Source organism: Miscanthus floridulus, chromosome 8, assembly GCF_019320115.1.
Source record: "Miscanthus floridulus cultivar M001 chromosome 8, ASM1932011v1, whole genome shotgun sequence".
NCBI lineage: Eukaryota > Viridiplantae > Streptophyta > Magnoliopsida > Poales > Poaceae > Miscanthus > Miscanthus floridulus.
This window is the reverse complement of record NC_089587.1, coordinates 30,646,265-30,659,100: the sequence shown is the minus strand read 5'-3', so window position 1 is coordinate 30,659,100 and position 12,836 is coordinate 30,646,265. Positions and strand designations below refer to the sequence as shown.

At 43.8% G+C, this 12,836-nt stretch overlaps 1 protein-coding gene across 1 annotated transcript; it reads left to right on the top strand.

The window, feature by feature from the left end:
- Positions 1–10,284: 10,284 nt before the first annotated feature.
- LOC136471463 (protein CYTOKININ-RESPONSIVE GATA TRANSCRIPTION FACTOR 1-like) lies at positions 10,285–12,138 on the top strand. Its single transcript, XM_066469189.1, has 3 exons — positions 10,285–10,503; positions 10,650–11,054; positions 11,220–12,138. Exons 1-3 carry the CDS (start codon positions 10,285–10,287, stop codon positions 11,688–11,690), a joined length of 1,095 nt encoding a protein of 364 aa, XP_066325286.1. The 3' UTR covers positions 11,691–12,138.
- The last annotated feature ends 698 nt before the right edge of the window (positions 12,139–12,836 follow it).

Genomic DNA, 12,836 nt, shown 5'->3' with positions numbered 1-12,836 from the left:
GCTGCGTCTTGTTCGTTTGTGAAGATTTGGCAGAGAGTAGACAGGAAGCAACGGTTCAGAGCTCAAGAGAAGGCAACTTTCTGTATGATTACAACTTGCTACGGCAGAATCTGGCAACAGTGAGTTACCTGCCACTACCAGTTTACCAACAAAGCCACTGGTGTCTCTTATCAACCTTATCTCCAACATCTTCAACTAGTGGCGCGCGGTAAGCACCAAACATTTCATCTCATCTCATGATAGAAAGTATGCTTTTTTTTTTCTCCATTGTGTATTGTCTTAGCTTGAAGTAACTCACCAGACAAAAGCAGAATGCATAAATTTGTTACCTACGCTGAAATCATTGTGTGTGATTGTTTGGGTTGGGGATTTGGGGGGAGAGGGAAGTGCGCAGATCCCCTTTTTAACAAAAATACGAAAGATACAACCAAAATGGAAAAGTGTATATATTATCGTACTGACCTATCGGAAAATAGAATTATTCATAGATTGAATTCCTATTATTATATTTACATTCTAGGAAACTAGAATTATATTAATATTCTAGGAAACTAGAATTCTGACGATTCTCCTCATCCTATCCACTAGCCGGACTTGTCAGCGTCATGCTTCTTCTCAGCAAACTGCCCCCTTCTCGGTTTAACATCCGACACACATACAGACAAACTTGGCTCTAGCATATGAGGGCCTCAAAATGTTTCAGAAGTATTTGAGTATTTGACAAATTCAAATCTTGGTTCTGCTTGTACTAAATTTTGCCAAAGGGCGCCTAGCTCAAACGGTTAGGTGACCCAACGGCACTCCTCAGGTCCTGAGTTCGACTCCATGTGGGAGCGAATTTCAGGCTGAGGTTAAAAAAATCCCCTCGCCCATCCCCATATGCCAAAGCGCAGTTATGTCCCGGTCCGGTTCTCACAGGGCAACGGATACCGCTGCGTCAGGATGGGGGCGGGGGTTCGGGGGTTTTCTCGATCTGTGCGAGAAGATCTTCTTCTAAAAGGAAAAACCCGGGGGCCATCATAACCCCCCGCAGGTCGAGTTTTTTTTGTACTAATTTTTTTTATTTCAAATCTTTGAATGGTCTGCAAAAATTTGTTTGACAGGAAAGAGGTATATGTGTTGTATCCTAGTATCAAGCTGGTTCTTCTTTCCCATATAAATGAAAAATGTGCTTATAGCCTGATGCTAAAGAAACATGTGGCACTTGAAGAATGCTTTCCAGACAAGTATGATTAGCATCACTTAGCTTTTTTTTAGAATATGCAAGAGGGCAGCGTATCTTTGTATTCAGATAGAAAATAGTAGTTTGGCTATAAAATGGCAACTACAACGCAGGCCTGGATCCAAGATCCATACAGATACGCTGGGACTGAAGTTAAGTGTAAGCTAACAGCAGCCCAAGGGCTTTTGCCCCGGCCTGATGCCAGAGGGCTGCCTCAGCATCACCTAGTTACTACAGACCAATAGCATATTTTCATGTTTCTTGTTCCTGATTTTTTTGAATTCACAGATTAGACTTTTGATGAAGGTGTAAAATATTGCTTTTATTAATACAAAGCCATTGCAACTGTAGCTCGAAAAACTTACAGAGAAATAAATAATGGTAAAATTTTCACTCCCACACCCATTTTGATTTCTTGTGCATCATGGTAACTGAGAGGCTGGATGCAGAGAGAATCAATACAGACTGATGAGGACTGGAGGCTCAGTTGTCAAGTTCGCAGGGTGCTCGGGCAGCCAACCTGCGTACGAGTGGTGTCTGATGCAGGTGCCTCAGCCTCACCTTTCTCTCTTAATTGATTGGGCAGGGTGCCCCTTTCAAAAAAAAAAAAAAATGACGACTGATAGATTTGTGCTTGGCAATCGATGTTTTCCATACTAATATTAGTTTCTAACATCACCTGAGCTGTCATTCATGCCTAACATAATCTCGAAATCTTGTGGCATGGCATTTAGTTCCCAAATAAGTGGCTGTGGCTCAACCCTCCATCCTACCCCTAGGTTACCTTATCCACTAGCTCACAGTTTGTGTATTCTCTGTTTTCTTCGATCTTTTTGCTGTTTCTTTAATAGCATCCTGTTCTTGCAGGCGTGTGCTGCAGCCACTTAGGGCATGTTTTGGTGATCACATCCTCATCTTATGATATTATCCAAGTAAAACTTTTTTATCCGATATAAAACCCTAAATTAGATCATATCTCTGAAAATAGCAATTTTAATTCTAGTTTTTTTCGTTAAAAAAACGTTTTCAAATTCTAGCATTTTTTTGTTGTGTTTCACTGTTTTGCATTTTGACCTGTGATAGATCTTTTAAAGAAACTATTCATGCCAGTGTTCCCGTGGGATTTCTCTCACTTATGTGTAAAACTTGATGTTTTGTATTGATCATATTTTGTAACTCCTTTTTGACAATGGACGACTCCAGAGATACTCTTCTCAAATATCATGTCCTATTTTTTTTCCTAATTAAGAGAAAGGTGCAAGAGTGGAAAAGGAAGCAATAATTTGGATCTTCCTATTACTTTCATCAAACTGAGCGCCACTAACATGATTAATTCACTATGCACTGACTATGCAAGCAATTTCTGCTTTTGTTAGAAGCGATTACCTTAAAATTTGATTATCTTACTTAAGCGGTTCAGCCTGCACCTGATGTTCTCCATTCGTAATTATTTGGCTTAGATGTTATTTGTCTTTTGAATCTTTAGAACGATTTGATCTAGCTAATAGTACATCTTCTTCTGCGAACGGGCCTCTAGTTGGTTGGTTAGATGGCTCTACTAGCACTTCTCAAGTCCTGTAGGTTCGACTCCTTGGGAGCAAATTCCAGGCTCGTGTTAAGAAAATCCCCTCGTTTGTCCCACGCCAAATCACAGGTCTAAGGCACGCCCAGGTCGTGGTCGTTCTTACATGGGCTACAGTGCTACTGTGTATGGGTGGGGCAGGGGTTCGAGATTTTCTCGACCTACGTGAGGTCTTAACAAAATGTTCTTACCCCACAGGTCATGTTTTTTTAATAGCACATCTTCTGGTTTTGTTCTTAAAATGATGTTGGACTGTGACACCTTCAAAAGTAAACACTTCACTGTTTGACATTGTAGCATGATTATGCCATTTGGTTTTTCTGTAATGGCCTCCATATGTTTGTACTGTAATGTTTTAGTCTTCAATTGCCAAGCGTAGGCTGCATGGTTATATTATACATATATACGTCTCACATGATCCCACCCCCTCCCACGCACACGGGGGTCCATGTAGCATGGAGCACAGCGTCTTTTTGCACAAACCCATGATCCCCATTGGATTTGCAGAGCCTTCAGAAAGCTACATTTTTGTTCGGCACAAGTCTATCATTGAACTGAGCACCTTACGTCTTGTGACAATGAGTGAATTACTTTCACACTCACTCTCTCTAGGAGTGATTCAAAAACTATATACGTATGCATCTTAACCATCATACAACCAGAATCTGGCTTTCTACGGGAGCGAACATTATCCATCAGTACGAATGGTAGTTTGAGCACAGGCTGAAAATTTCATCTACTTCTGTGAACATGTAGTATGGCCTATCTGAAGTGACATTAGCAAAAAGCGGTTATTTGGTTTACATACTACATCTATAGTGCTTATTCTTGGCATGATTTTCTGGCATTTCTGATGGACATCTCAAGTGAGACAATAATATATGGCGTACAGTGAGATTCCATGGATATGTAAGTCATTTTCTGCCAGATTCCGTGGAGATCTATGAATGAAGAAGCGACTATACCATTCACTGCATTGGAGTATCTTTTTGCTCACCTTTTTAGCTGACTGTATGCTGCTAATAGTCCATTAAGATGCTATTTCATAAGATGACATCATGCTGCTTTTATCAAACTGACCAAATTTCTGAATCAGTCCATGGCTCATGGCTGCATGCATTCTTCTTGCACTAGATCAGCTCGTTTATGCATCCTCTGTGTAATCTCTGGGCGGCGCTGAATCCAATGTCCCAAAGACAACCTCTGCAATCTGGCTGAAATTCTGATGATTCAGAACTCTGGAACCATGCCTGACAAATATTGTGCAGAGCAAGGTGGAAAGGTCAGTTGGAGAGATGTGCTCATCAACAAGATGAACCATAATGTTCCTCTCCAAATAAAACTGTATGCAGTCTGCTGGCATTTGGCACACACCATGGATCCTTCTACACCTACTTCTTACAGGGCTCACTGCAGGTATATAGTTCTCGATACCGATGCGCTTGAAATTAAATTGCCAGATCCACTCTACCTCTTGCCTGAAGATCTCTGATTGTCTGCATTGCATGGGCATTGCAGGCCGATCGGTCGATCGGGCAAGCTTTTCAACTTTTGCACTCTTTTGTTTTTGTATGTATGCCATGTATTGCTGTGATGATCTATACAATTCGAGAGTGTGGTGCACCTACATACAGAGGCCATCAGTGGGCGCGGCCTTGCTGCCCGCAGCCCGCTTGCCTGCTCCTTTTTGCATAAATCTGCACCATTAGCTAGCCTGCTTGTCCCCGCTGCCGTTTGGCCCCAATGGGGATCACGAGAGTGTGGAGGAACAAGTTGCCCAGATTTTGGCTGAACACCCATGGAAGGGTGTGGGCTTGTCATGTTGGAAGAGACGTCGCTTTCATCGTTTAAGCGGTTTCTGCTTGTCTCCTGCCCAGTCATATCAATAAGAGAGGGAGGGAGCGCTGGCTGGGCTGGGCTGGATGGGTCATGTGTGATTGTGAGATTAACAAAAGCCAGGTATGGCCATTTTCTTGCATGCTACGGAGATCCTGCGATGTCGTTATAGCTAATGAGCTTTGCCCTCTTTGAGTGATGAAAGGGCAATGCAAGGTAGTGGTTGAACAGTCAGAGCCTCAGAGGGATGTAGATCGGTTAGCAAAGCAAATGTACTCTGTCCTGTTCCAAATTCATGGTGAGGTTTTTGTTGGCACATATATAGTTGGCCATAACCAATGTGATCCGTAGAATTAGGCAAACTATTTGCGTGTTTAATTTATCAATTGCTTGTAATTAATCAAATTAGTACAACATCTGGTTGCTGTCTTGTGCTGGTGCAGGTTAGCCTCGGGAGCTCCGTCGTTCTTTCAGCACTCAAGTTATTGTTCCACAATTAATATACTCTGCCAACAGAAGGCGCACTTGATCCTGGTTTCTGTGAAGTTTAATAATACCCCATCACATCTCCTTGGTAGGTCTCTGATCGTAAGGGCGTCCCTAATGGTTCCCAGATAACAAGCGACTTTCAAATAACTAGTCTTGCACAATCTTCTACAAACAACTTTCTCATAGCTCAAATGACTCTCCACTACAGTGTTCTTTTTATTATTATTTCTAAACCTAATTTAGTTAGCTATTTAAAAGTTACCATCGAAGACGCCCTAAGGTTACTTGCTCTAACCCTCCCTTCCTTCTCCTGATAATAGTCCACAATACTAGCTTCTTTAGCTGTGGACTATGGTAGAGGCAAAAGCTAGTACTCTATTCTGTTTGTTTGCTGCTGTCACTAAATCCAAAAGCCATGCTTGCATGGGTCCCAAGCGGCAGGAACTGTCTCATTGCCTGCTCATACTTCAATGCTGTGTTCTCTATTCTGAGTGAGACCTATCCATGATCCTGCTGCTGAAATCACTCAGATCCTACATATAGTTTTCCAAACGGGCCAAGCCCGCTGGGCCGACACGAGCACGGTATGAATTGGCCCGGTACGAAAACGGCACGGCCCCGTGCCTGGGCCACGATGCCAGCACGATGGCACGGCACGGGCACGACCCGCTTCAACGGCCGGCACGGGGGCGGCACGGCCTCGAGCCGTTGGATGGAGCCCCCCCCCCCCCCCCCCCCCCCGTCTGCTGACCGTTGGATCTAGGGGTCGGGTGGGACGGCTTTATAAGGCAGCCGCCGCTCCTGGCTCCCCACCTTTCCAAACCCTAGCTCATTCTGTCCCCATTCCAGCCGCATCGAGCTCTCCCATCGACTAAAACCCTAGCCGCTCTCCTCTCTTCTTCCCGCCGTTCGGTGGCTGGTTAAGGTGGCGGTTGCTGGCACGGGCACACGGCACGACCTTCTACACCACTCTTCCTTCTCCCTGACCGTCGATGTAGCTTTCTCGTCGAGATCCACCACCGTTCGTCTTCGTCTCTGTCTCGTCGCTCTCATCGACCTCGCCGGAGTCCGGCATCATTGGGGCTCCGCTCTGATGCGTTGAGGTACCAGGGTGTCGGGTCTCCGCGCCGTCGTCGCCGTCGTTGTCTCTGGTGCTCCGTCAAGAGAGGTGAGCCGTAACCCTAGATCTGTTCGTTTTTGTTCTTCTTGATTTCTTCATGATCTTCTATTAACCCTAGGTGTTCTTGTTGTTCTTGGTTTTGGTAGGCGTTGGCGTTGAGGGACCGGAGGCCGGCGACGACGAGATGTCGGACGAGCAGGAGGACATCGGTCTCTCTATGACCATCAACGACGAGCTACACCTCTGCGGGATGACCGGAGACGACAAGGATGATGTCGCTGGGGATGCCGAGGAGCTCTTCGGCGGTCGTGCTGCCGAGGAACTCTACGGCCGTACTGCTGCTGACCCACTTCCTGTCGACGACACTGACGCCCCCAACACCGGCGGCGCCGTCCAGGACGCCGCCGCTGCTGATGACGGCTCCAGCAGCAGGCCTAACCGCCCTTCTACCTTAGTAGTTTCTTGCTTTGTTGAAGTGGTGATGTGGTTTTAGTGCCAAGGCACGGCACTAGTCCGCTGGGCTGTCGTGCCTTGTGGCACGGCACGGCACTATCTGAGGGCTTTAGTGCCGTGCCTGGGCCAGAGTCTGGGCACGGTGGCACTACACGGCACGGCACGACAGTGACACCGTGCCTGATAGTGTCGTGCCGTGTAGTGCCAGTGCTGCCCGTTTGGAAAACTATAATCCTACACAAGCCTCCTCTCTCTGAATCGCTCCAACTTTTGTTTAACAGATCTGTCATTTATACTACAGTACGGGAACGTGCAAGGACCTTATTGCAAGAGAGCCAGGAGAACATTGATGGCATGTGAGAGTTGGTCCTATCTAGCCCTAGATTGACCATTGCCATGGTACTGGTGACCTACTAGACGTACAATGATTACTGATACACTGGCTATCTTATCCACTAACGACGTTTCTTTTCATTAATAAAATAAGATTAAAACATCTTTGTGGGGTTTTCTTTATCAGTAGGAAGTAGGAACCTAACGGCGTGTAGGTCGTGTTAACTCGTTATGCAGTTAGCACCTAAAAGATATATAAGACCTAGATATTTGTATGCACATTACCCAAAAAAGAACGTCACACACTTACAGACTACTAGAAGCCATATAAGTACATGGCGACACATACTTGCATTGCATGTACCCCAGTGCCCGCAAGCTAGAAGTGTAAGTTTTGTAGGTATTTAGTTGTTGTAGCCTAGTCAAACATTGCAAAACTCCATTTCATTTTTGTTTGGCTTTGCAATGAAAGCACTATTTTGTTTGCAAAGCTAGCCATTTGATATGGCCCAGAAGACCACTTTCGAGGGTAACATAGCTTACATACAAGCAGCGAAATCTGTGAAATGTAGAAATTTCATTTCACTAGCCAATAAAATATTTAGATTTACCTAGCGTAATTAATTGCAAGTATAGCAAGTTACACTAAAAAAACAGAGGTAGTACTGTTTAAATCAAGTGTATATGCTTCGTCTAGTAAAATGAAAAGAAATAATGAGAGAGGGGATTCATTCATCTTGTTACTGGATAAAACCGAGGGAATTCAGTTCTTGGAAGTCAAGTTCTCAATCCTTTTTATATGTGGCTCCAAGATCCAGATTGTTATGATGATGTCGTCGGATCAATTTTATTCTCAGTCAATTTCATGCGTATTTAAGTACTAAATATTTTTTGCATTTTTATAATCAATCAATATATCTACAAAAGTTAGCATAGCAACCCCATAAAATCAGAACACCCTGGTTTAATTTGTTATAAAAACAGATAATAGGTTTTTGTGGAGAAGCCAATTGTACGATAACCAGCGGTTTGGGTGCCAATTTATCTTTTTAAGCAAAACAGGCACTGCCTTTCAATATATTGATAGAGAAAGAGAGCAAAGTCTAAGCGAAACTAACCAGGTGGCCTAGCTAGGCCAAAGAAAGGAAAAAAAGAATTACAGCTCATGGAGGTTTACATCTTAGGGATTATTTGTTTAAGGCCTTTTTGCTCCCTCTAAGCACCAGGCACATGCTTCGTCCTTAGGTGATAGCTGAAGGCTCCTTTCGCTGAAAGATCCGTACGTGCATTTCAAGGAGCATATATATCGCCTTCACTCTCACCACTTTTGAGGTTGGTTGATGATCAGGCCCTGATTTCTGGATCTGATTCGAAATCAAATTATGCCCAACTTCAATCTACTAAATCCGCAGTGATATATATGTGCAAGCAATCAGTCATCAGTATATAGCATGACAGAGCGGGTAGGGTAGCACCGCCTTTTTTATTTGGTCAGAAGATCGATTTTGGGACGCGAGGCATGCAAAATTATTACGGTGCCCTAGTTTCTGCAAAACTAGGTATCTAGGTTATGAAACATATATATATATATATATATATATATATATATATATATATATATATATATATATATATATATATATATATATATATATAGTTCTGTAGCTGGCCGCAGAATAAGTTATTCTGTGGCCACTTTGAGTTACGATAATTACTATACTAATTTACGAGATTATGATAACTCTCTCATAAGTGATTTATTATAACATTATGGTATCATCTTGAATTATAGTAACCCATGTATCGTAAATGTGTATTGTCATTATCGTAAATTGGTACAAACATTATCGTAAAACAAGGTGGCTATAGAATAAGTTATTCTGTGGCCAGCTGCAGAATATTCAGTAGTTAGCTATAAAATAAGTTATTCTGTAGCCACCTCCATTTACGATATATATATATTCAATTAAGGCACTATGGGATATATATATGTTCGTCGTTTTGGTGACTTGAACCCTTACCTACTTCTATTTGGAGAGTCATTTGGCATTATTTTGAACGCAAAGCCATTTGGCATTATATAGGAATTCTACTCCAAAGTCCAAAGGTATTACTTAACTAACTATTTTATCCCAAGGGAGACATGCATCTGGTGCAAATCTGAATTGTATCTGGATGCAATTTGCTAACACTCATCGTGTAAGTGCAACAATATTCATAGATGGTGCAAGTGCAACATGATCATAATAATCAAATATGTAATATAATACAGTGCAATACCGTTCTTCTCAATTCCATGCATGGAAAGGATTTTGTAAAATAATCATTGCACGACATCTGCACTAGCTTGGTGGGGCCACATGGTGGAGTTGCATTAGATGTTATAGTTGTGTGCTCGATCTGGAATGAATGTTTTGCACCCACAGTGTGCGATGTGTTTGTTCAACTGTTTCCCTTTGGTTCCTCATCGATCCCTTTCCTGTGCTGGTGTGCTGCCTGTGGCCACTCTCTCTCTCTCTCTCTCTCTCTCTCTCTCTCTCTCTCTGGGTTTTCAATTTCGGTATTGCAAAAATTTCGGCCACCACCGAAACTACCGAATTTCGCGAAATTCGGCTGAAATTTCGGCGAATTTCTTTTAGAGACTAGCACATGAAGTATGCTTTTTCTAAAAAAAACATTTAAATCTAAACAAATATTAGTATGATTTATGACTACACATCTATTGAATACAAAGATATGCAATATAAACAATAAAAAATTGAGTCTAAAGTTATATAACACATGTATTAGTGTATTACAAAATTTCAGATTTTTCTTTCGGCCACCACCGAAATTACTGAATTTCGTGAAATTTCACCGAAATTTTGAACCCTGCTCTCTCTCTCTCACACACACACACCCCCTAGGAAGGGGATCACACATGACACCTCTCTAAATCCCCCTCTAGGGCCCTAGCTAGAGAGAGACTGATAGCAGCCCTTGCTCCTCCATCCTGCGTCTGTTTATAAAAAGGACAGCCCCATGATCACCCTGGGCCCTTGTAAATTGCCCCTCCAACTGCACATGATCTCCTCTCCATCTCCCTGCAGCTTATTATATGCGGCATGCGCATCTATCATCCCTGATCTCTTTCATCTTCCCGGCCGCAGTGCTTTGCTATCTAGCTATAGATCTGTCTCTCTAGCTCTCTTCTCCCCCTCCCCCCCCCCCCCCCCCCCCCCCCCCCCCCCCCCCCCCGCGAGCTCGTACATGTCTACCATCTGCATGAGCCAACTGTCTACTCTCCCTCTAATGGAGATGGAGGGAGAGCAGGATCAGAGACTCTTTCCGGCGCCCTTCCATGTCCGAAAGGACCCTCCCATCTTGTTCCCGTTCATGATCACCAGCCCTGTGGATCAGCTCCAAGGGCAAAACAGCTATGGAGATCAGCACTTGAGGCAGCATGTTTTGTCTGAATCTACTCAACAGGTTAGGGGCCGGATCACAACTTTGGTATAGAGTATATATAGATGCATATATATGTGTGTAGCATCCAAGGAAACCTACTATAAATTTATATCTTAGCATGCATAATAATACATTTAATTTGTTCGTCGTCATTTTTATTCTGTCAGTTCACCGATCGGATGATGATGAACCGATCAGAAGTCTTCCCTACTAGGCCATCGCCGTTCCGGCAGACTATCCAAAGCATCGATGGTGACATGATCCAGCGATCTGCATATGATCCATATGATATAGAGAATAATAAGCACATCGAAGGATTGCGCAGCGGCGGCTGGACAGTGTCGTCGTCACCGCCAGCAGCAAAGATGAAGATCACGCGGAGGAAGGCAACGAGCGAGTATCCCGAGGGCGGTGGTGGGGCAGCAAGAAAGCCAAGGAGAAGACCACAAGCGCACCAAGATGGCAGCCAGCTACTGCAGCATCAGCAGCAGGCTATGGGTGTCGTTAGAGTGTGCTCCGACTGCAACACCACAAAGACCCCCTTGTGGAGGAGTGGTCCTTGTGGCCCCAAGGTGAATTACCAATGCAATTGGGAAATAAAAAGCCCTGATCTGTGCTCGTTTGAGGTTCTCAGCACAAGTTGTTACATTTTTGCAACCTAGTACCACATTCATGAGCTAGCGTGTTTATTTTCCTCTTGTTAATGTGTGTTGTGTTGTGCCCTTTGCATGGTGCAGTCTCTTTGCAACGCATGTGGCATAAGGCAAAGGAAGGCGAGGCGGGCGATGGCGGCCGCCGCGGCAGCTGCTGCCAGCGACGGAGGCGCTCCACAAGCGGCCACCCAGCAGCCGAAGCCGGCCAAGAAGGAGAAGAGGTCGGACGTCGACCGGTCGTCGCTGCCGTTCAAGAAGCGGTGCAAGATGGTAGTTGTCGATCACGCTGCTGGTGGTGCAGCCACTGAAGCGACGACGACGACGCCAGAAACCGCTGCTCCGACCAAGGATCAGGTGGATCATCACGTCTCCAGTGACAAGCAGGTTAATGGCCATGCCGCGACGAGTCTTCAGAGCAAGATCGTCGCCACTCCTCCCCAGGCGATGTCGTCGTTTCATGCCTTCCCGGCTGACGAGATCACTGACGCCGCCATGCTGCTCATGACCCTGTCCTGTGGGCTCGCTCGTCCGCAGCTAGCCATGGCTTCTAGCTAGCTAGCTGCTGAGAAATCGATCACTAGTAGCCACCGAGATGCATGCATGAGTGCAACCTGATTATTATGCCCTAAGTACCCCCTATAGCTACCTCTATCATATCTTCATTCATATCGCTTGCGTTTTCTTGTTTTGATTTTGTGTCGTTGAGGAAGAGGCAGGAGATGGTCGCCAGGAGAGATAGAGTGATCACATGTCCAACGAAGAATAATAGGCGAAAAACTCTCGCTAGCCAGTAAGTATTAGTACCGGCCAGGATTTAATTTGCTATAAGATAGAGTGAGCCTTTTAATTTCACCCTTTATCCAGTTGTTGCGCGTGGCTAATTATATATTCAAGCCACTATATGCTATGTAACTTTATTTGTTCCTTAATTAATTTGTATTAGTAGTTATATATTTATGTACTGAATCATTCGGAGCTAATAAAAATGTTGAGGATATTGATCGAGGAGAAACAACACTGAAACCTTCTATATGATACTAGCTGTTGATTGGTTGTCGTGTCTGTGGTTTTGTCATGCATTTTTCTCGCTGTTACATATGTGTATGTCAGCTGCTACTTGGCTGAGGTTGGAATAGGGTCTAGCTACTTGCTGCCAGGTATCCCACAGACCTACCCTCACTTTTCGTGACAAACATTCCCTTTTATCATGCATGTCAGCTACTATATGGGAATGTGGGACAACCAGTGCATGTCTTGATGTTTGGAAACGATTGTCCAGTGCAACAACTTACTATTACTGCTACAGTTTATATATAGTGCTATACTAACTACGCTATATACATTCACACAGTATGTGGTTCAATGCCAAAGAAAAAGGAAAAAGCCCCTCATGCAATCATGTATACTTAATTTGCAACAAACATCACCTTAATTAGGTTTCATTTGTTGCACTACACTAGGATCAGGTAACTAAAGAGCTCTATCAATCATTTATCATTTAATAGCTAAATAACAATGTTCATCTTAAGTAAGTATGCAATCATATACCCCCTCCGTTCTAAATTATAAGTCGCATAGACTTTTTTGGTTTATCCATTTTGCTATGTATCTACACATATTATTTATCTAGAATCTAGATGCATAGCAAAATAGATGTACCAAGAAAATCAAAGCGACTTAATTATAATTTAGAACAGAGGG